Source organism: Sturnus vulgaris, chromosome 9 (assembly GCF_052056855.1).
Source record: "Sturnus vulgaris isolate bStuVul1 chromosome 9, bStuVul1.hap1, whole genome shotgun sequence".
In the NCBI taxonomy this organism is placed as follows: Eukaryota; Metazoa; Chordata; class Aves; order Passeriformes; family Sturnidae; genus Sturnus; species Sturnus vulgaris.
This window is the reverse complement of record NC_142251.1, coordinates 10,240,439-10,263,898: the sequence shown is the minus strand read 5'-3', so window position 1 is coordinate 10,263,898 and position 23,460 is coordinate 10,240,439. Positions and strand designations below refer to the sequence as shown.

The 23,460-nt window shown below is 43.1% G+C and overlaps 1 protein-coding gene across 5 annotated transcripts in view; it reads left to right on the top strand.

Annotated features, from left to right (window-relative positions):
* RNF220 (ring finger protein 220) overlaps positions 1 to 23,460 on the top strand; it is a 210,020-nt gene that overhangs the window by 172,875 nt on the left and 13,685 nt on the right. For all 5 annotated transcript variants that reach the window (XM_014872099.2, XM_014872098.2, XM_088169535.1 and 2 more), the window contains 4 exons: positions 8,291 to 8,387; positions 9,405 to 9,491; positions 10,790 to 10,845; positions 12,561 to 12,639. In XM_014872099.2, the coding sequence (XP_014727585.1) occupies positions 8,291 to 8,387; positions 9,405 to 9,491; positions 10,790 to 10,845; positions 12,561 to 12,639 (319 nt within the window). The remainder of the gene's footprint in view (positions 1 to 8,290; positions 8,388 to 9,404; positions 9,492 to 10,789; positions 10,846 to 12,560; positions 12,640 to 23,460) is intronic.

The following is a 23,460-nucleotide window of genomic DNA, read 5'->3' as shown; positions in this document are numbered from 1 at the left end:
TATTAATACCGTAAGTTGGCTCCAGTGAGCCAGAAAAACAGGTTAGAATAGTATGTGATTTAAGAAGAAAACGCCTCTTACTTTACATACAAAAGCCAGCATGCCCTGCCATGTAATTGGTGCCCAATGTCATGTGTGTGTGAAGTTTACATAATTCTTCAAGGAACACCATTTTGTTCATTTTGGAACACAAAGTAGTCAGTGGGACTTAGCAAAGTAAAAATCGTTTTAACTGGAAAAAAATAAACTGGTGAGGGTAGTCATTAAAATTTCTCATTGTTGATTTTACATTTTCTTTAATTTGAATGCATACAAAAATGTAAGAATCTAATTTTTATGCTCAAACTGCTAGAATGCATTAGCTGAAAGGAGTATAATCAACTAAACCTTGGTGGTTGATTTATGTAGCACCCACAGCCATTCTAACCAGGAGAAGATTTTCTGTGGGAAGAAGTGGAATTCTCTCCATTTTACAGTATTACCTATCCTAGTTGGGGGATGAAAAGGGATGCCTGTCAACCCCTTCCTAGAGGAAGGAGGGGGAAAAAAAGAAAACAGAAAATGCAGTTGTAACACCATGAAAATTAGCAGGGTGAGCACCTGGGAGCAAGTAGAGCACCTGAAACTACTCAATTTTTGAAGTAGACTGGGTTTCAGTTCACAGTTCCTTTAAACTTCAGGTTTTTTGAAGATCTCAGACATTAGTTGCTCCGCAGTCCAGTTTTCTACTGGTCTGTTAGCTGTGGGTTTGAAAATCTCAGGCTTTAAGATAGTAATCTGATAAATTTTTAACTTTTTTTCCCTCAAGGGTGTGCAGTTTTGCTAGAACTGCAACCTACTTCTTGGACACTCAGGTCAAACTTGAGCTTTAAGCACACAATACTTGATTGACATGATTTTAATAGCATTTTAGAATACAGTTGTTAAGTCAGGGGCAGTGAGATGTTTCTAAAGAAAAAAGGGAGCACAGGTCTCAATGGCTCTAAACAGCTCCTGTCTCCACATGTCGTCTCCTACACGCGGCGGTGAAACGCATTATCGAGTAGTGCCCGGAAAGTGGCTAACTGCGTTTGACACGCGCCAACTCCCTGCCTCCACACTGGATAATTGCATTGTCAACTGTTCAGCAAAGTGGCAGGTGACACTGCAGCCGGATTGATTGTCCTACTATGGAGGCTCCCAAGACTGTCAGCCACCCAATCGATGGAGTTTACACAAGACACTGTGACTGCATCTGTAACTAATTTCAGTTTGAACCTCGCAAGATGTGGCTGTCCCTGTTTCCTGGCCTCTCTTCTTTGCTTGCATCCTTTCCCTGAACGAGGAAGTTGTTTTTTCATGAAAGCCCAGTTTTATTTCTTGTTTTGGAGCTGGTAGTGAAGAAATCAATGGTGTGTTTTGTGGTTTCAGAGTTGAGGGCATTACAGCACATGGCTAACTAGCAGCTCCAGTTTTGCAATCAATAGACTGATCAATTGATTAAATTAGCACTGATTTTTCTTTCTTCTTTCTAACCTAGAAAAGAATTAGTTTGGGAGGAAGAGCACATGTGTTTGGTCTATGAAATTTAGCCCTTGGTTTTTCCAGTCCTTGGCTGCCTTTCCCCCATGAATACAATCTCTGTGCTCATCATTATTTAAAGCAAACTGCATCGAGCTCTGCCACTGGCAGCAGCCCACTGTAAGCCAGGGTGTCACATTCAGCTGTTCACCAGCCTTGCTGCTTCATGCTCGGCTGCCTTAGAAAAGTCATCCTCCGAGCTCTGCTGTGCTGCTTTATTATTGGCAAACTTGCGACATTCCTGTGATCCCTGTCAGTGGTGCTTATTGATCCAGTGATGTGAATCTGCTTAGTGATTCAAGATTACTTTAATTCTCCCTCTTCCTTTTTTTGTTTGTTTCCACCCTCTCCCCAGGGGAACAAAAGCTTTCAGATCCACCTTTCCCTAACTGTGGAAAACAAGCTGTAGCTGCAAAGACCAAGGCTGTTGCTGCTGCTTTTGTACTTCAGCTCTGGGTTTTGAAGAGCAGCCTTTGAGATACACGAGGCTGTTCTCACCTTCCTGTATCATATCAGCACAAGGTTCTAGGAGGCAGCCATGAATTGCCAGAACAGATCAGACCTTTGCTTCGGTCCGAGTGTATTTTCCCCTCTGCAGCCATAGTCTGATGGGTTACAGGAGGCATAAAACACATCTCTGGAATACTTCTCAATACTGCAAAGGGTAGGGAAGCCTCTTCCTGAGCCTTGCAGCAGCTGGCTCTTACCCTGTACAGCAGTGCTTGCCTGCCCTTTGTTCAGCAAGCTGCTGCAAAATTATGGTAATGGTCATAAAATTATATGGCCCCTTTCCTTAAAGGCAGCTGTTTCTGTGATCTGTTAGCAAAGATCACTGTAAGCATCCACACTGGTAAGCAGTCAGGTCTCTGACAGCCCATTTGTGCCTCTGTGGGAGCTAATAGCATCAGATGGATGCATCTGCTGTTTCAGGTGTGTGCTGTAACAACACAGTTGGGTGTCAGTTTTCCAGGTAAATCACTCTTTACTTTTAAATGGATCTGCCTCCAGAGAAATAAAACCCTTGTTTTATAAGCAGCTTTTCTTGGGTTCTAAATGTCATTTTTCTTCTGCAACAGGCTGGGAACATCACCAGAACTATTCTATCCCTGTTGGTGCTAGGAGAAAGTGGGGGAACAATTTCACTGTTGAAAAAGAAGGCTGGAGAGGCATTATGGATCTATGGAAAGACCGATGTTCAACATGGCCTCATCTTTGCCTTCCTCTCATTTTCAAGAATTTTTAGTGGCTTTCTCTGTCTTCCCAGATTTCTCTTACAATAAAATGGCATCCATGCCACCTTGTCATCTTAGTACTAGTTTGGGATACTTCAGCAGCTGATGAAATAAACCCAGTTTAGAGCCATTCTTAGAAGTATGTGAGGCCTGGCCATGAGTCTGCATAAACTACTTTTATTGCTTCATTGTTTTTACCTTCCACGAAGCCAACGAGTGACATTGTTATAAGAAAATAGACTGAACGTGCTGGAAAGGGAGGTTGTACAGAAAGGGGTCACTGCAAGGAGTGTAATTAGAAAAGGATGCAGTTCTGGAGGTTCACAGAATGAATGCCTCTTCCCAGCCAAAATAGTAGAGCTCTACGCCTCTGAGATGGATTTGAATTTAGACCCATTTATGGAATTTACACAAAATTTGGGTCTGCCTAGATAGTAGTTGAGGAGCAGGGATGAGGCACAGTAGGTCTGTGTTTTCCTACCTGCACTCATTAAATTAGGCTGGGGTCGTTTGGGTCTGCCATGGTCTGGTTGTGTTACCATTCTGCCTCTAGGACGCCAGTCTCTCTGAGCTCGTGCCTGTGCAGGAGACAGCAGTGCTATCAGCACCTGAAGCAGCATATGTTGTCACTTGGACCATCTGCTACTGAGTGTGAAGGAGAAAAGGAGGGACTCGAATGTAGAGTCCTTTTATCTGTTCTGTGAATCTGCTTATATCTTAACCTGGGCTACCATTCACTGGAGGGTTGATCAGGTGGCCACTCATCAGGAGGACTGCACAAAGGAAGTAAGATTTGAGAAGCAGTGCAGAGGTCAGAGAGGATGCTTAGGCATAAGGGACAACTTAAGAGAGAGAAAAGTGCTATGATAACTTACAAGATGGGGAAGGAAAGGATTTCTGGTGAGATTTATCTGCAGACATTATTAATAGGTACATGGAAAGAATGGGAAGTATTTTCACCTTCAAGCTCAGCTGATTCCTGTAGCCTGCCAGTGCTTGAAGCTGGCAGCAGTTAAGAGGCATGCGAATTTTCCCTGCTTTTCTGACCTCTGAGCCAGTATTTCAGAAACACTATTGCTTGTGTAGAGTACCTAAATTTTTCAGAAAGTAACTAGAATTGATGCTCAGGCAGACTGCTCTGAGACCAGCCCAAGCAAAGAAAGCTGTGTACACAGTGCTAGGTAAGTGATGTTGATAGGTACATTCTGATTGATGGGCGAGTTTGTCTCCCAAACTGTCACAGGGTTTATAGAGGTGCCACTCAATACCAGCGCTGGAATTGCATGTCAGAGCACCTGGCTACAAGAGCAATGGGGATTGGAGACAGAGCTGTAACTTTGTTTTTTCTCTGCCTAATGGCCCCAGCGTCTGACCTGCCTGTTAACTCCTGTTTGTCTGGTCCTTAAGGAGGCAACTGGGATTAAGACTGTCAGAGAATTGTGCTGCTTTAACACCAGGAGGCTAATTGTATTGGGGCTGGCAGCATATGACAAGGGGTTGCCTTCTACCAAATGTACAGCAAGGGACAGGAAAGGTATAGAAAAGTCTGCACTGAGTTTGTTCTTTTTTCATCTAAAAGCAGCATTTTCAAATTCACATGTGGAATTACATTCCTCAGGCTTTGAGTGACTCCTAAGAGTCACAGCTGCTTCTGTGAATAACAGATCACATCTCTTATGAATTCCTAGGTCAAACTCACAAGTTAGCATTCAGTTGTCGGATTTCACTTTGTTAACACATGGGAATAAAGTTGTGGTTCCAAGCACTGACCTCTGGATAACACACTGGCTTTAGAGGTCTCTACTCTAGGCAGCATTGCTGATGGCTGTGAATTACTGTGTGACTTTCAAAAGAAGAGCCTTGCTGGAGGAACTCTTCCCTGATCTCAGTGCACACTATTGACTTGTGAATCATTCGAATGGAGTTGGTAGGGGAACTTCTGGAAGCTCTTGTCTTCTGTACTCCATTTCACATTTTCCTTTCTCTTGGATGGCACTGTACACCACCTGGAGCTGGAAGTTGTGAGCCCTCTTTACATTTGGGCTGAGTTAGTGAGAAGCAGGTGTGATCCTTTTGGGCCTTCCTTGCATTTAGTGGTCTTCTTAATCCATTTATAACAGCACTTGTCCAGAAATCTGGTTTGAATGAGCCTGAGATGAATGAATAATGTCAAGCAGTTCAGACGTCAAATATTTGAACAGCTGTGTGGGTGTTTTCACTGGCTTTGTGCATGGAAGCAACCCCAGGAAGTTCGACAAAGAGGGTCAGGTTGAAATTGTGGCACCAAACCTCATCCCACTGGACCTGGCCTCAAAATCCATCCCTGCTGCAGAATGAAAAGGTATTATAGGATACTGCTTGCAAGCCGTTTGTACCCCAGGTGATGCTGGGCCACACTTTGCATCCCATATTTTAGTGTTTTGTTGTATGCAGGAGCAGTACTGGGATTTATGAATATTTTGATTCGTATCAGTAACATATTTTGTGACTTTCGTTTTTCCTTTTTATTTGAGGCAGCTTCTGAAGTCCTAAAACTGATAGCACAACTCATATTCAGAGTATTTTTTGGATTCATGTAGGTTACTTTGTTTAGCAGTTTCTGAATGATTTGGTTTACCATATTGCAATGGACTGCACTTGGTCACATAAAAAAATTCCATATTAAGCAAAAAACTAAGAGTTGGATCACCTAATCGCACCTTCCTTTAGGTGTCAATCTGGGAGTCCTTGTTTGATCAGAAAAGAAAATTTACCATTCCTGTGCCCCTCTTTTTAACCTATGAACTTCTCTGCAGTGCTGTCCTCTCTGACTGAAAGGCTCTCTCAGATCATCCCAGTGTATATTTGCCATCATAACACATACTGTCCAAACTCTCCCCTTGTACACTCTCTGTTTAGGGAGTAGTCTGCTGGCAGTGCAGCTAGGCTATAGAGCTAGATTCAGACAAAGCTCTGGAATATTTTCCTTGCAGACTTAAAAGGGATTTTCTTAAATACAAAGGTCTTGAGAGCAAGGACACAAGGATTCTGAAGTCAAGGTGCCTTAATATTTGTAAACTGTATTGCACTAAGCAGATCTTCTCATCTTAAGCTCTAGCCATAAACCACCAGTTGGCTTGAGTCACTTGGAAACAAAATTGATGGAAAGGTACATGTCTGCTGTGTGCTTGGCATGCTTGCAGAGACAGTAACACGGGGGGTGGTCCCACTTATGTTCACTCATTTGGCCACCTCCCCCCCACCTAGGCACTTGCTCCAAGTATTCATTGTCTGGCTAATGTTCAGATCTCCTCCTGGGACTGGCCAAGTCACAGCTCCAGCTTTGCATGATTTGTGTCTCCCACAGCTACAAGAAAAATGAAGACCTGTGTGTCCAAAGTTTATGGCCTTAGAGAAGTGATGGGCTAAAGTAATGCCAGGTGCAGGGATGGTGTTACTGCAGGTTAAATGCCATGCCTGTAAATTACCACCCCATCACCCACTCTTGACTTTTAAAGCAGCTTTGAAAGACTATCCAGTTTCTTTGACAGGTCTCTCTTGCCACTCTAAATCTTTTCCCAAACATTGTGATGAACTGAATGAGTCAAGATTTACTAGATGAGCCATTGCAGCAAGAGGAGGCAGCTTGTGGCATGTGTTGGCTGGCAGTGTCCAGCCAGTATGTGAAACACTTCCAAAGGGGTCTGCTGGAAATGAGCTACCCCAGTGACACCATGGGGATGACCTGCAGCCATGGCTCCCACTGTACCTGGCACAGATGTGAGTGTGGCATTGTTGGTGCTATTTGTGTTACCTTTGCTAAAAATTAAGGTTGGTGATTGCTCTGAAGCAAAAGGTAGTTTATGCTTTTAGGGAAAGGTTAGTCTTAAAATCATTGTCATGCTATAGTTGTCACTCGTTAAGGACCTTCTTGATATTCAGGGAAGAGAAATATCAAATCCATATAAACAAATTTTATTGGGTGCTTAATGAATCAGTGAGAGCATCCGTTCCTAGAGAGTGGTAGTAAAGAACTGTGTCTGCATGGCGTCCTTGGAAATGAGACCTTTGCTTTGCCCTGCTGTCTGCACAGATGCAGGCTGTTAGAAATATAGTTCACGCTTCTGGGCTTATGTTAAGTTTGCTGGTGAGAACCCAGTGGGATGAACAGACTCAGACATCTGAAGGCCTGAAAAGGCTGTCCTAATGCTTTGGAATGTCCTCATTCTTCAGACATGCATATAATATTCAGTGCTTCTACAATAATTTTAGCCTATATTTTTTATTTAGAACCACAGTCGCCCTTTTGGGGCATTGGTGCAAGGCCTAGGCAATACCTACCTTACTCTTTCAATCTTTGCAGTTGGGATTTGTTCCCTGATCTACAACCCTAGACCTAGGTCACCAGCCCTCTGGATGTGCCTTGAGGCTCTGTCTGAGCCAGGTGTCCAGCTCTGCTCTCTGGACAGGGGTTTAGATGAAGGAACATCTGCATAGCTAACATACCCAAACAGCTTACATCTGCTGCAAAATTGAACACAAATGAGGACCTTGCAACCAACACCCTAGAGTTCAGGAGGTCTTTGCTTAATATCCAGTCTTACAGGAGAAAGCATATTCAGTGTTAGCTCTCGTAAAGAGTAAATACACTTTCTGTAGTTTCCCTTCTCTTAATAAAACCTGCGCAGAAAATACCATGTGAAGATTCATCTTTGTAGGTGTTTGTGCAGATTCAATTAAAAGAAGCCTGGTTACAGTTTACAAAATACTTGGGACTAAAGTAAATGTATAAATTGTTAGAAAGTGGGAGTTGATGCACAGTCAGCCTCAGGTGGAACTGTAAGTGATTGCTTCCTGCTGGAGTTGGAACTGGATGTGTGCCTGACCCTCCTGTGCTGGAAGAGCAGAACTCTTGAGGAGTTGCATTGCAATTTTTTCATATAAGTGCTTGTAAGAAGCTGTTAATGACAGAAGTCTGTGGTTTTTTCCCCCCTCTTGTAGAAACAGGTTTGCTGTTCTTATATGTTTTAAATTTTAAAAATTTAGCCATGACTAAATGTATTTTAAAATGGAAAAGATGTTTCTAATTGTATTTTAGCCTCTGCCTGCCCTCTGCATCTGAATTAAGTAATTCAGAACGTCCTTTCTCTTACCTGCTAGTAGTGTGAATTTTGCATTAACTACTTCTGTGAAAAATAATTCTTTCCTATTTAGCTTCATTGCTTTTTCTACCTTTGAGAGAGACCCTTACAGTGACTTCAATTCTAAAATAATTCATGTGGAGAGCTAAAAGTCAAGAATGTTCCATTTTCAATGTTGGGGGCATTTAGAGCATAAAATCTAGGAAGTTAGACCATTTCTGAGAGTGTTCTTGTGCAGTCTTTGGAGAGGGCACCTTTTATGAGGCTGTTAAGAGTAAAGGACAGCCTGCAAACTGGTGCTGTAGCACCTTTCTTGGGAGATCTCCAACATTTCATTTCCAATTCAAATGCTCATCCGTGTGTTTTATTTTCTTTCAGGTTCTGGGTTTATCATGTGCAGCGGGAAGGAGAATCCAGACAGCGACGCTGACCTGGATGTGGATGGAGATGACACACTCGAATACGGGAAACCACAGTATCGTTTTTGAAAGGCTCTTGCCAAGAGGGAACCCAGAGGTGCAGCTGCCCTGGGAAATGGTGGATAATCTGTGTCCAGCCCTATTGGAAATGACACAGCCTTGTACAGTTACCATGTTATTTGAACTAGGAGGGGTTCCCTATTATCTCTTTTGAGATCCTACTGTTGATACAGCACTACTTCAGACCTGGTTGAAATATATAGGAGATATTGCAAGGGATCAGTTAGAGTTTCTCTATTCTGTTTCATAAACACTATGTTGCCTCCACCCCGGTTTGTTCTATATGGACAGCTTTTCCTATTTCATGAGTAGGAATTGAGTTTATTTTCCACAAGACACCCTTTTGTTTTCAAGGAGTTTGTGCAGTAAGCGCTATTCACCTTCCACTCTGAGAGATTTGATTTTTTTTACCCCCTTTCATTAGACATGAAAGTTCATGGGCAGAACTGTCATTAAAGGCGGATTTTGGGAGCTTCTCCATCTGGGAGCAAGCTTTTTGGGCACAGCTCTGGGAGACCTGTGAGCAGACTTCTTCCCCACAGCAGTTGTAATAGGCATCAAGGAAGAATTCCTGTAAGGGCATTAGACAGACACTACCTTAGCTGTGATGAGGGGCTATATACAGTATAGAATGAGGTTTTATTGAAAACTGTACCAGCCTTTAGGATCGAATCTCCAACCCTCCACTGGTAAAAGAACTCTATACTTCAAATAGAATTTGTGAAATTGTGCAGGTTAAGTTTTCACAGGTTCAGGAACTGGTTTTTCCTTTCCAAGAAGCAGTATAATCATGTTACTATCAAAAGATTTCTGTTTCTTTCCACCTAAAACAAAACTTTAATCCAGGATTTAAAAGCAGGCCCCTTCGTGGGTACCATTCCTTCTCTTTTTTTAAGGTGTTCCCAGTTGGAATTAATTTGTTCTATGTCCCAGACAGTGTCCTAACCATCTCAAAAACCTTTCCACTGTCTGCAGCAGGCAGGGCTGTATGTTCCTTAACCCTTTGTGCTCAGGTACACAGAGGCAGACATTATTCCTTGCACTGGAGAAGAGCCAGGTGAAGCCAAAGAAAGGGAGGCGCTCCGAGGTGCTGTTTTAAAGTAAGTATCATGCCTTTCTAAATTACTGCATTCATGACTTTTGGGAAGTCTCAGTTCATGGAAAATACCTGTTCACTTGAGTGCAAGGGTTGCAACAGGAGACTTAAAAAGAAGCACAATCTGACAGGTAGGTCTCCATTTCTACCTGTGCAGCTTCAGTAAAGCCTCCCTGTACACTCTCCCTCTCTGAGCCACCCCACGGCCCAGCCAGTGCCATCTTTGCACTGAACAATGCTGGACAGAGGATGAATTCTAGCAATGAGGAAACTATGCTGGACTAAGGCCTTATGCATCATATTATTCATGATGAAATGTGGCCTCTTAGCAGTATACAGTATGATGCCATGAGAATCTTGGAATCATGGGAATCCCACGTGTAGGAGGAGTCTGGCACCCCACACGGGACTTCACTGCATCTGATTACGTGCTGTGGGGCATGCAAACTAATCCTTCTGTATTCAGCTCTGGGTTGGGGCAGGATGTGTGCCCTGCCCACATACATATGTGGAGATTGTAGGCAGCCAGCATTCAGGTCACTCAGGGAAGCATTCCAGGCAAATAAAATGAGTCTTAACAGGGAGCTAGGATTGCTTTCTAAGCCCTCTGCCCTGCATAAAACAGGACTTAAATTACCCCTGTATCTCTTTCACTGAGTGATCCTGTGGGGTCAAGGTTGATAGAGCAGTGAAATGAAGTTTTCTTACTGCTTAGCCTGTCGCAAACACTAGTTCAAAATTAGGTTTCACTCCATAGAAAAGTGGCATTTGCCACACTGGATCCAAACCATTGGTCCATTCAATACTTTGCTAACCATGCTAGTCCAAAAGCACGGTCTCAAAGACGCTGAAGCTCCTTCACAGCTACAACTCTGGTGTTGTAGCAGGAGGATACTTGGTTATCAGTTGATACGGACACTTAGTGCTTGGTGAGAGAACTGAGGACCTGAGGCCAGGAGATCCAGTCATGTGGCTTGCACCTAACACATTGTTTTGCTGTTTGGACAAGGTCCTTCTTGCACGTTTCTGGGACTTGTTTGCCAATCTCTGCAGCTTAAGAGGTGATGTTGGTTGTAAAAACACTTTGAAATTCTGTCAAGTTTCTGTAGAAATGCAGTAGTGTCACTGATGCCATGAAGATTGAGCATTGAGATTTTTTGGCTGGCCATCTGCTCATATTTTGAAACTTAGACTGATGGATAGAAGTATTAAGAGAGAAGTAGTTGGCGGAAGGGGTAGCTTTTCCTGAGCACCAATATTTTTTTAATTCAACCTTTAGCATATTGTCCTTTTCTTTTTTAGTGGTGGTACACCAAGTACTCGAATAACACCGGAGTTTTCTAAATGGGCCAGTGATGGTGAGTGTTGAAACTGTAAATTGTTAATTTATGTACTACAGGAGGGCAGGTAGATAGTCTATGTCTTCTGCTTGCCAGTACTTAGGAGAGGTAGTTACTAATGCTCTTGCAGAGTGTCATCAGGTGCGCATAAAACCACGCTATCTTTTTGAAACTTTACAGCACAATTAATTGTCAATAATGGCACCTGGGGAAGTTCCCAAAAATGCCACCTTAACTGGTATGGTGATGAGAGATAGAGTTTGGATTGACTTGATGTCATGTCACTGAAAGGCAAACTGCTGTATTACAGAGAGAGCCAGCAGAGCCTGACAATGTGATGGTGATGTTCAGCTGCTGGATGTTTAAACTACACAGGTGCACCTATTATTGGGTGTTTTTCAACTGCTTTCTTATCTTCCCTTCTTTGAGAGGATGTGCTAAAAACTTGTATCTTTTGGATAGATCTTGTCCTTACTGGCCTTTGTATGGCAAGAAAAGCCTACTGCTCTGAAGGCTTCACCTTTGGAGTGGAAACTCTAGGATCTGTTCTACTTCATGACCTATAATTGAGAAGGAAGAGTGAATGAGTTAATGTGAATATATATATGCATACTTTACCTGAAAGCTCACCAGATTGAGAAGGAAGAGCGAAGCGTTACTCCCATTTGACTGCTGGGGGGTTTTATTCAATGTCAGCAGCACTGTAAGTGTAAGCAGCAACTTAGTGGAAATATGAAAATAACAAAACCTGGCGCTTTCCAGCTGTAGATGCCAAATCCATTTTCAGAACTGGGCAGTGCTGCTCCAGCTCCCTTAGGAAGGAAACTGAAGCTCAGCGACCTGAAGAGACATGTCCCAATGATTTTGTTCCCTGTTCTGTTCCTGTCATGCTTTGGGCATTTGATTCCCAGCCTTGAAAGTACCTACAAGACGTAACTGCTTGCCGGTGGGAGTGGGGGAAGGGAATAGAACCAGTTTTGCCAGAGGCATGATGGTTAAACGGAGAGCATAGGATATCTATCACAGGCATTTCCTTCTGTGGGATAGGCAATCACATTTATTTTCTGTGATGTAGAAGCACTTGCTTGTAGGTATTATCAGCTTCAATAGCTACAGCCACGGAGGTGATGAGGAGGCAGCTCTGATGGCATTTGCTATGAGCTGTTTTCTTCATACCTTTTACCCAAATCCACGGTGATGAACCTACAACCCTGGGGCTGGTTCCTCTTCTCATCTCCAGCTGGTGTCTCACACCCTCTCGTGTGCTGGGAGCAGCCATGATGAGCAGACTGTTCGTCATTCTACTTACCTGGCATGTGTTTTTCTGCTTGTGTCTGTGAGGTCTCAGCAAATGAGAGAGGCTGAAAGCAGGGTCTGGGCTGAGTGGATTTACTCCGAACCCACTTTTCTAGAAGTACACTTCCATATGGCAGCTGCATGAACCCTTCTGAATTAAATCCTGTCTTAAACAATGGGTACCTCAGTGGGGGTCAGATCACTGTGAAGTGGGGATGGAGCAAGGGTTGTATTTTGAGCCCTGAATCATAGAAATACACCGTCCAGAGGGGCCCCCCTGCCAGACAGGGACACTTAGCATCAGTCACTTCTCTCTCTTACCAAGAACTGGCATGAAAGTGACTCATTGAGGTCCTCTGAAACTGTGACTTGCTCAGATTATTTCATTGCAATGATCTAACGTTTTCTTACTATTTTTTCTGTTCTTCTCTCAACAGAAATGCCCTCAACGAGTAATGGTGAATGCAGTAAACAGGAGACCATGCAGAAGACCTGTAAAAACAGTGACATTGAAAAGTGAGTGTGAAGTGGGTAGTTTCCCTTTTTCTTGTTTTAAAGAACCAGTGTCCCACCTGGTGGTAATCTGAAGGTAGGCATATTTGAAGCTTTTACCACTAAGAAGGGAAGTTGTGCTGCACCACAAAACCTGACCTTGGAGCACTCACCACTGCTATGTTCACAGGAGGCTTTTGGGGAGTTCTCCACCAGATATCTATGAAGGGCAGGTACTCAGTGTCATGGAATTTGGCACAGCTTCTGACGCGCTTCTCCACTGCAAACTGCCTTCTTTTAAATTATGTAAATAAAGATATCCATGCTTTCTTTCTGTATGTTCCACCTTTCATCTCTCAACAAAAGGAAATCTCCCCCTAGCAGTACTGTTACTTGGAAGAAGTCTCACAGAGGGACTTTCTTTTTCCTTAAGATCTATATTGAGCCTTTATATGGTTCCTAACAGAAATAATGTCTCAGTTTCTGAGTTTTTTCCTTGCAGCCCTTTCGTGGTTCAGAAGTTTAAGTCCCATTGTTTGAATATGCAGTAGTGGAGGGACTGGTGGACATCTCCTTTCCTGTCCCTTTCTCCTCGTTGAATGTGCTGCAGTCTAGTCTGAAATAGAAATAAATGGGTTTATCTGCACTATTCATTTAACAACCTCTATTCTAAACCTTATTCCACATGCTGCTAGGGTAACTTACTGCTTGGGCAGATTTGATGGTCCAAACCTAAAACTACAGGCTGTTCTCTGCTGCCATGGACTGCATTAGCTGGGATGGGACAGTGTTTTAAGTTGATTATTGCGTGATATAAAACATTGCCCTAAGGTCAAGTGAGATACCAAACAACTTGAATGAGGTGGAAGCAATTACGGTGGGTTTTAAATATTACATATTAGAGTGATGTCCATGGATAGTTTGGGATGGGGGGAAATCTAGTGGTATAGCATTAAGCTGACTTTACAGAAAGTTGTCATTTTTCTAATGTAGTTTGTTCTTCTCCTGCCCATGATCCTGACTTGAGAGGTTGCGTCCCTGGCACATTTTTGGATCTCTGACATTTCAGGCAGCCTGACAGAGCGTATGTTCATAGTCAGAGTTAACTGGGGAAACTCCCTGCTGTAGAGGGAACTTTTACATTGCTTTGCTGTCTCGGCACTTTCCTTTCTATAAGCCCTTTTGTTAGCATGTCCCAAATGTTGGCTGTCTGCCATTTGCTGCTTCTCGGTCAGCAGACTTTGGCCAAGGACCACTGAGTCTGGGAGGCTGCAGGTCAGTGCAGAACCAGCTTTGTCCTTAGAGTGAGCCAACCATTGCATGATGTCTTGGTGGCAAGGACTCATCCCTTCTGCCCTAATCTGTCAGCCTCTGTCTCAGCTGCTGCTTGGCTTCCCTTTGGGCCTCCTGCCTGTCTGCCCAGCAACCCTCCATCCTCCCAGATCCACTCCTATTGAAAATCTTTAAACTGTAGGAGCTGAAAGGATTTGACATTTTCCAGAACACTTGAGCTCAAGTGATAAAATTGACATAGCTTTAATAATCTGATCAAAGAGGCTTTAGCTAGCACGTTTTGAAGGGTCCCAGAATCCTTTCCAAACAACTCTCATGCTAACACTGCTGTGAAGTGCAGAGAGCGAGTGTGTGTGTGCGTCTGTGCACACACACCTTGTTCTGCAATAACCTTGCCTGCTAAAGCTTCAGTTCTGCTAAAAGTCAGTGAAACTCAAAAGAAATTACAGGAAATTCCTTAAATGTCTTGTTCAGTCTTTCTAATAATGTTAATTTTTGAAAGTAGCAGAGGGACCTTTTTGTTTAAGGTACTTTATTTCACCGGGGTTCAGAAAACAAGATGGTGTTTCAGGTGGAGAATTCCTAGCTGCCTTTTTTTTTTTCCTCTCCTTTCCTTTGAGATTCATGTGTGATAAATAGTTTCTGTCCTGCCATTTAAGGAGTCTGAATGCTCTGTGTGCTTGTCTGTGTAGAGGGGTTCTGTTAAATTAATTGATAACAGGGATCAGAGCTAGAAGCCTACAGAAAAGGAGGGGGAAGGGTTTCTCACTGTCTGGCTGCTTCCCACTCCACTGCTGAGCCATGATATATGGCAACCTAGCCCAACAGGCTAAATTGATTCATCTCTAGTTCCTGTTTCTTAATCTGGTGCTAAATTGGTTTCATTTTTCTTGTTTTGGGTGGTGCTTACAGGAAATTTTTGGCAGCATCACTTTACTCCATTGTTTGTAACTTAAATTTTTGCCTTTAAATCTGAGCATTATTGATTGGCATGTTAAACCTTGTGTAGCACCTGATTAGCATTTTTTAAATTGTCCAGAAGCACATGGCTTAGCACCTGTGTCAGCCGTGCTCTCTGTTTAGAGCAGTGGCTAATAGAGTTAGCAGTGATCTGCCTATTGATCCTTCTCTTATAAGAATGACGTTCCTTCCTCCCCTCTTCCAAAAATAAGTCCAGGCAAAGAGAGTAGTGTGTTTTTGTTTGGTTTTTAATCCATTAGTACAGTACTGTGAGCAGTTCTCCTTTTGGCACACAGCTGAATTTCTTCACTTGAGTAGGTTTAAATTAATCTAAACATGGGGTTTTGTGGGAGAGTCTCTTACATGTAGAACAGCTAGATGGGGTTTGGGGTAAGTCTGTTTGTTGCTCTGCTCCTTGTGCTGTGCCAGATGATCAGTAATTTGGACAAGTTGACCTCATCTGTGTAGTGTTGAACTTCAGGTGGCAGCCAGGGGTAGTGGGAGACGTGGTGCTGGTCCCAGCTCTCCTTCTCAGCACTGTGAGGTGTCTCAGTGCTGCGCTTTTCTAATCTTGCCAGTGTCTGGAAGAGACGCTGGGGTGCTGAAGCCTCTTGGGGAGAGTTGAAGGAGCATCACACCATCTGAGCCCTGCCTGTCTGCTGAAGACCCCAGCCATTGCCAAGGCAAAGCTCAGCCGGTGCAATGTTCCTTTAGCTCAGCTTGAGATGCAGCTTTTCTCGGAGAGCAGCTGGTCCCCAATTGCCCAGGCACCCTCCACTGACGTCGGACTCTCAGCAGAAGTGCTGCTTAGAGAGCTGCAAAAAGCACCTTCCCCATAAAAAGTCTTTCTCCCTGCCTTGTGAGGGTCTGATGCCATTTTGAAACCGAGGTTCCCCGGGGTTAAAAGCCAGCATCTTAATTCAGAGTGCCAATGTTCAATTTTGCTTTCTGCTACCAGACTAGATTGCAGGCCAGCGAGAGAGTCTGGGTTAGTGGCCCACTGGGTCACCTCCCATTTGTTTTCCTCAATTTTGTGTTGTCATAAATTCATTCCAGCCCGTTGTGGTTGATCAGTTTATCTCCGCCGGGGCAGGGAGCGCTGCGAGCATGATATATGGCACAGAGCATTGTAGCCAGCCTCTCCATGAATCACTCCAGCTGTTTGGTGTCAGCCCCAAAGCAAACAGGGCCCGGCCGCTGAGCATTGACTACGATGAGCTCAGTATGGGAAGAGACATGACGTATGAATGTTTATTTAATAATTCTCTAATATTTCCAGCGGAGTGTGGCTGTGCCTTCTGGGAGGGGTGAAAGGGGGGGAGGTTGAAGAGGGAAACTCTAATCTGTTGGGGTGGGTCATAAATCAGGCAGACAACATCATTAATCAGGTATGGGACAGAAGTGGAAGGAGGTGGGACTGAAACTGCCATCCTCGTTGGGAAGGAGGCTGTGCTTTTTTTTTTGCTTTTTTTTTGCTTTTTTTTTTTTTTTTAAACAAATCTTATTTCTTGTTTTATTTCTGATTTCGCTTGGCCCCAGCCACACTACCCGCATAATAGCAAACCCAGACACAAGGTTGTTTAAGTGAGTATGCTACCTCTGCTCTGAACCTTGCAATACAAGCCTGCCAAGCATTAAATCCCTTTATAATTATCTTCTTTATATAACACTTCATGCTTATCATGCTTCATTGGATGAGACGCTTGTTGGGTTAAAAAGAGGGTTTTAGAGACAAAAAGCAATTGTATTTGTTTTATTTTTCCGCTCTCCTCTTTATTCCCCTTCTCCCCCACCTCACCTCTTTCCAATCCAGCTGTTTTGAAATGTTGGCTCTGGAGGGGCTCTGGTGCAGCAATATAGGGAGGAGCATCAATTAAACAAAGTTTAGATTGGGGTCCTTATGCAAAGAGACAGGCATGTGAGAGCAGTCAGAGAGGTAGCAGTGTCTGCTGGGGAGACCCTATTCCCAAGCAGACACGTCCAGATGGGAGCGGAGTGTGAAGCCAGGGGATTAGCAGAGGCCTGAAAGAGAAGGAGCCACGTGTAAGCTGGTATGTCAGAAGGAAACAGAAACTGTTGAGAATTCACACCATAGGATAAGCACTACCCAGCCCTTCTCCACAGTGTTACACCATTAATAGGCTTTGATGGGAGACAAGAAAATCTCATACCAAAGACAGAACTAAAAAATTAACCTGAGTCATAAATGAAGTAACCCTTTGTGCTCTGCTAAGCCAAGAGCATGATGCTGCTGGTGGGTCCAGTACTAAAGCAGCCCACGTGAACTTGGGAGAGGATTCAGGACACTGTATTGAAGTGTGGGATTGTCAAAGGCTGAGAAGGCTGCTGGGCTGTGCTGCTTGTGTCCAGATTTTTATCTTTATTAGATTTCACTCCTTTTCAGTAATTCAGTAGTATGTAATACTGTGTACTATATCTGGTGTTCAGTGTTGAAAGGGTATGGAGATAGATGCTTCATTTCTTTATGAAGTGAAGCGTTGGCATTACTTCTTCCTCTGCCATGTGACAGTGGAGAGCAGGCTGCTTGGCTGTGTTTCTTTATTCTGCTCCCTCTTTTAACTGTTGGAGAGAAGTTGTATGTGCTAATAATGATCTCAAACATTATAACCACTGTGCAAACTGAAATTGTATCAGTGCTCAGTTCTTCACTGGCCAGTGGTTAAGGAAGCTCAGCGAGGCAGGCTATGACTGTACAAGCTCAGACCTGGGGGTAGGTGGTTTCTCTGTTTAGTGCAGCATTGTCCAGAGGTTTGGTCTAATTTCATGCCTTGAGGCAGTTTTCTATATATTTTGACATCTTCATATAGGAAGGGACTCTTCATTTCTGTTGAACCTGTGATGTTTTAAAGCTGAAGCATCTGCAAACCCAAGGGATCTGCTGACTTCAGGGGCAGTAGGTTCTGCATCCCTATCTCATAACTGGTGAAAAACCCAAGATGGAATTTTTTTCCTACGTTGGGGGTGCGGTTTAGGTGTCTTGCAATTTATGTCTCTTTGCCTGCCCCTTCTTTTCTTTTTTCTTTTCTTAGTTTCAGAAATGCTGTTAACTTTAATTTGTAGAGTTGCTTCCTGGGAATGAAAAATCGATGGGGGGCTATCGCAGTGTGAAATTCGACTGTCAGTATTGAGCTATAGAGTTACCAAGATGTCTTAGAAGGTAAAAAATAAATCGTGGCCCAGCAAGTGCTCAGCTGTGCTATTTCAAAGGGGATATGAAGCTGATGGTCTGTTAGAGGGTACTTCAGTTAGATGGATGATGATTCCCTGTGAAATATTGGAGTTATTCCATAGGTAAGAGAAACTTTAGCTTATAAAACACAAACAGCTGCCTTCTAGCAGACGAATTCTGCCCTTAGATATGTAAGCAGCTTGTCAGAGAGAAGACTCATCCCTAAAATTAGCCTGTTGTGTTTAACATTGCCTCAGATGGAGCATTGTGGATCTTGCCATGTTCCTTCTGAAAATACTTTGAGGATGTGACTGTTTATTCACATCCTTTAGCTATGCTGCAAAAATTAAGAGTCAGAGACTGACACTATTTTTTTAGGAAATGTTTGTATGGTGCTCAGATGCTCTCAAGAGAAAAGTAACAATTATCTTTATGTAGGCTGCACTCCCTGTTTGGATTTAAATTTTCATTTGCAGAGCAGAAAAGGGATCATGTTGTCCCCCATCCATTGCCAGTTTGCTGTCTCTCTACTGCATCTGCTAAGGGGCAGCTCTGGCTGCACAGGCTGGCTGTTTGCTGGTGGTGATAGGGCTGCTGCTTTCCTTGGCACTCGCTGACTGTTGTGACACAACTCGGGAAGTGTTTGTGCTGTGCCAGCTGCTGTATGACAACAGGATGGTTGTAATTACAGCTTTTGGTAGTTTATGCATTTCTTAGGCTACTGTTAGTAAGCATAAATATGAAATAGTACTTTAAAAAGGACCAGTTTTTTTAGTTCTCATTAAACCACGCCTGGGACAACTGTAAAGTGGGTAATTATTTGTCTTACACTTCCATGCACCGTTGCAGTACCACTGAGGGGGGGTGGTAACTTCTGCAAGGAGGAGTGTTAAGTCACATTTAGTTGGAGCTTGGTAAAAATTTCCCAAATAATTTGATGACAGAAGAATTCATTGTGCTTTCATGACTCCTTCGCCTCTGTGACACGGAACCCTACACTGCCTTTACAGAAACAAAGTAATAGCAAGTAATGTAATTAAAGTAGTTTAATATCCATGTTGACTTTTTTGTCCTCATTTGAGTGTCGATGCTTTTTCTAGCCTTACAGCCCACTGTTAATAGGCGCTTCATCCTATTTCTCCATCATCCTCTTTCTTCATTTTTGGTGGTTTTATCTGCAAAAAGCTGTTGCTTCCCACACAGTTACATAAGCATTCCTGCTTTTCCCTCAGCTGGCTCATGACCTGTCCTTCCACTGCGCTGCTGGTTTCCTTTTCTAGCTCTGGGATCACAATTGGTTATATGATACTAATGTGCCCTGGCCTACTTTAATAGCCTTGTGTTTCTTTTTGAAGGCATGATTACCTTAAATGATGCTAATTCTGATCCTTTCTTTCCCTATAAAGGAAACAGCAACAGTGTAAAAGTTCTAGGGCGGCAGCAGCACTTGTAGGAAGCTGTCCGGAGGATGTGTTATCGCACTGCCCTTGTGTGCCTCCAATCAGCAGTCATGAATGGAGGTTCTGGAACGCGTATCACCTCCACAGTAAAGCCCTTAAAAGGCTATAGATGAATCTTAAGTGCTGCTGTAGTAGCATAGATATTTCCTGTTTATTTCAGTCGCTTGGATGGGGGCCATGGGAGTAGAAGACATTTATTTAATTGTTCACAGAGGCTGGCTGCAAGAGTCAGCTGCGTGTCCAACCTTCTGAGCAACTTTCAGCCCTAGAAATTTGCTATTCCTCTTTCACTTCATGGATATTTTATAATTTTGTGCCCTGATCATCCAGCCAAAGCTACCAATAATCCCAGACCAGCTCCAGGCCACAGTAAGATGACAAGTTACAGCTGCCATAAGTCTTCCAGTAGAAAAATAGACCTGCCTAGCTATACATGGAGCATGGTCATAATCCAAACATGTTTACTTGTGGATGGAGGCAAGTGTCCATAGTCTGGAACCTTTAGCCTGCATGTCTCAGCAAGGAGAGGAGCTGCATTTTCCATTTCCACCTCCTGCCTTTTGTGCCTCTGGCTTATACTGAGGTAGAGACCACAGTGCATCTTTGCAGATCTATTAGAAATACAGTTGGGGTCTCCAGGATCCAGGATACATTTGAAAAGTGAATTGAGATATTAACACGTTAAATGAGTAATTATTTCTCTTTAGGAACATTGTTTAGAGAATCATTTTCTGATTCAGCCTGTGCTGCTTCAACAAAACCTTGCTGCAGCAAACCACTTTTCCATAACATGGCTTTTTTCTTTATCGCCAAAGCTGCTCCAGTAAAGCAATGGGATTGCATTTATTTTCTCTTTGGAACAGGGAACATAGTCTCTAAATCTAATCAGAATGACCTATGCATTCTTTCTCCCAGCTTTCATGTCGAACCATAATTGCTCAAATGGCACATTAAAAATTTTGGCACAAGCTCAGACTTTCACTCGCCGCCTTTTTAAATCAGTCCCAGTGGCCAGTGGATACTGCGTAGCCCTACAAATGCATCTAAACATGCTGACTCTGAGGCTCCTTCTATTCTGAATGATCAGCGCTGCCATCTGTCTCTGTTTTGATTGGGGCTGGGCACATGTGTCCCAGCAAAACACAGGCCAAAAAAAGGGAAGGGAAAGAGCCAGCGCCTAAATTTACTTCCCGCTTCTGTAAAGACATTGTTGGGTTCTGTGTTATGGAGGCGGGGAAGATATGAAAGCAAAATGAATTCTTCTGTCATTAAATTCTTCAGGGAATCTTTACCCAAGTCCCTCCTAAATGCAGCTTAAAACGCCTTCTTGCAGTGGTAAGCTCCCCTCAGTGGTATTGCAACGGTGCATGCAAGTGTAAGAGAAATAATTCCTCTGTGAGGAAAAAAAGACACAACGTTTTTGGTTTACATCAAGATGAAATTAGTCAGAAGCAAACTCTGAATTTGGCAAGCAGATGCCAGTATTAACAAGTTGTGCAAGCAAGTATAAAATAGAGGCACTCGTGACTGAGAGCGCCTCGGAGTCGTGTGTGTGCCCTTGCATGCACCCTGCTCCAAATTCACAACTTAGAACACGGAAATTAGAATGGGGAACATTGCATTATTCATAACTTGGCAACGAGAAGCCAGGGCACTTTGCCAGAGTAAACTATTCTCTATAATTACAGGTGAAGCAACATTCTTTAATATCTTACAATACAAAAACATACATTAATCAAGGAAAGAGGGCTTTTTTTCCTAGAGGACAATAAATTAGCATCCTTGCCAATTTCCTCAATACATGTGACAACATTTTACAGGATTATAAGTCAGCCTCTTTAAAGGAGGTTAGTCTAAAAACAAATAAACCAAATAAATGAGATTTTTAGCTAAATAAAGGGGAAGCCAACTTCTAAAACATTGATGTCTTGCCAGGAGATTTGCTTTTAGCATTGGCAGTCTTGCAGACCCTTTAGAGGGTCTAAACTTCACTTGGTGTGATTTGACATGGCTCTTCTGTAAACAGCTTTGCTGGGCAGTTTTCTACATCAAGGCATGCAAACCCCTTCTGCTATAACCAGCTCATCTAGTGAAATAAAATCTCAGTATATTGTGCCAGTCTGGTAGCCCACATGTTGTGGGGTGATTCACAGTCAATCTGCCACCACTGCCTGGCACGAGACTTCTTCCAGAGACTTAAGATACTGAAAATGCCTGAGCTGTATCTGTTTTCCTTTAAAGCCACCTGTCACTTATCGTTATAAAAACTTACATATCAGTTAAAGTGTTTTGCTTGTTAGTAGCAAAGGGGCTTTTTCAGCTTTTAAGTTATGTTCTTGCACTCCAGAAAGTGTGAAAGTCCTTTCTTTCAGTCTGTGGATCTCCCATTGACTTCAGTGCTGCTCACCCACATCTGCCAAAATAAACTCCCTGTATCTTTAGCTCTTGTACTTACTGCAGGTGATGCTCATTAAATTGAAAGTAGGGGCAGATTATTTCATCAGGTTGAAAACAAAAGCAGTTCTTATTCCAGACAGCATGAGGAGGGTGTTTATAGTTAGTGTTTGAAACTCAAGTTTCAAGTGAGGGAGTTGTGTTGAAGATGATGTACGAGTGAGAGCTGAGACAGCATCACCGTGCTCTGCCATTCTGCAGTGCTCCTGGGTGCCACAGAGCTGTGACAACATGTTACAGGCTAATAAAGCAGAGTCCCTTCTCTGAAAGAGTTGCCCTCCTCACCCAGATGTAAATTGGCTATGAGAGAAGGCTTGCAATTGCATGCTTGTGCACTGGTGTTTGGGTCCTTTTATCAAGTCTTGAAGATTTGTGTCCCACAAAGCAAGGACTGCACCAGGCATTCTCTCCTGCAGTGTAGCAGTGTTTATGATAATTGTCATCTACAGCTGAGGTTGGATGTGGCCTGGGGCAATTTCTCTGCTCCTGGAATATTACTTTAACTTGACTTTGCCTTCAAAACATCGACCAGTCTGTTTCTAATATTTATGATATATAAGCTGCTAGTGACATGACTTCTGCCCTTGGTGCAGGGAGGTGGCATGTATGTTCTGCTGGGTTCTCTGCTTTGGACAAGGGAGGATAAAGGCTTTGTTTAAAAATAAATACATCACTTTCAGATTTGTCAGTGGTACTGTACATTTTCCTCTCTGCCAGTTTGTGTTTACAGGCATAGGAAAGCAAAAATAAATGTATGAGGAAGAGAGAAGGTCAGAATATCAAGTGTCAAAAGTAGCCCATGAAATTTTATTGGTGGTGCATTTAATCAGTGCTAAGTGTTTTTTACAAGGTACATACAAACAGTGGAATTGTAAAAATTTATGGAATGCTGTGTACAGTGTAGCCATTTATGAAGAAAGGAAAATTTATATCCAGATGAAATAAACCAAAGGGGAATGTTTTATGGACGCACCTCAAGAGCAGGATTCATCAAATGAGTTCTGGATGAGGATGGGGTATTTGCAGAGGCTTTTTTGAGGTGTTTTCCTGCTTCTTCAGCAGCTAACAGTTTGCATCTTTCTGTGGCTCTTAAATAAGCAGGATGCTGGATGCAGGGACAGTGTGGTGTTTGTGTTTTTCTGTGCAGTGGAAAGGAAACACAAGTGAACAGCTGCTACTGGTATCTGTGGTACAAGGCTCTCGCTCTTGGGCTTGTTCCAGTACAAGAGTTTCTTGAGCAGCCCTTAATACCCAGCTGGGAAGGGTTAACCAAAGCCAGTCACACTGACATCAGCATTTTTTTGTTTCCTTTTTGGTCCAGTATTTTGTTGATGATAAAGCACAGACTTAGTCAATTGAGAGATTCCAGAGCTGCAGAATCAGAGATAATTTAATTAACGGAATTGCTTGTGATTGCCCACTGGGACAGCGGGTAGGAATTGCTCGATTTAATTTGGAGAAACAAAGATCACATGCATGCTAATGTTT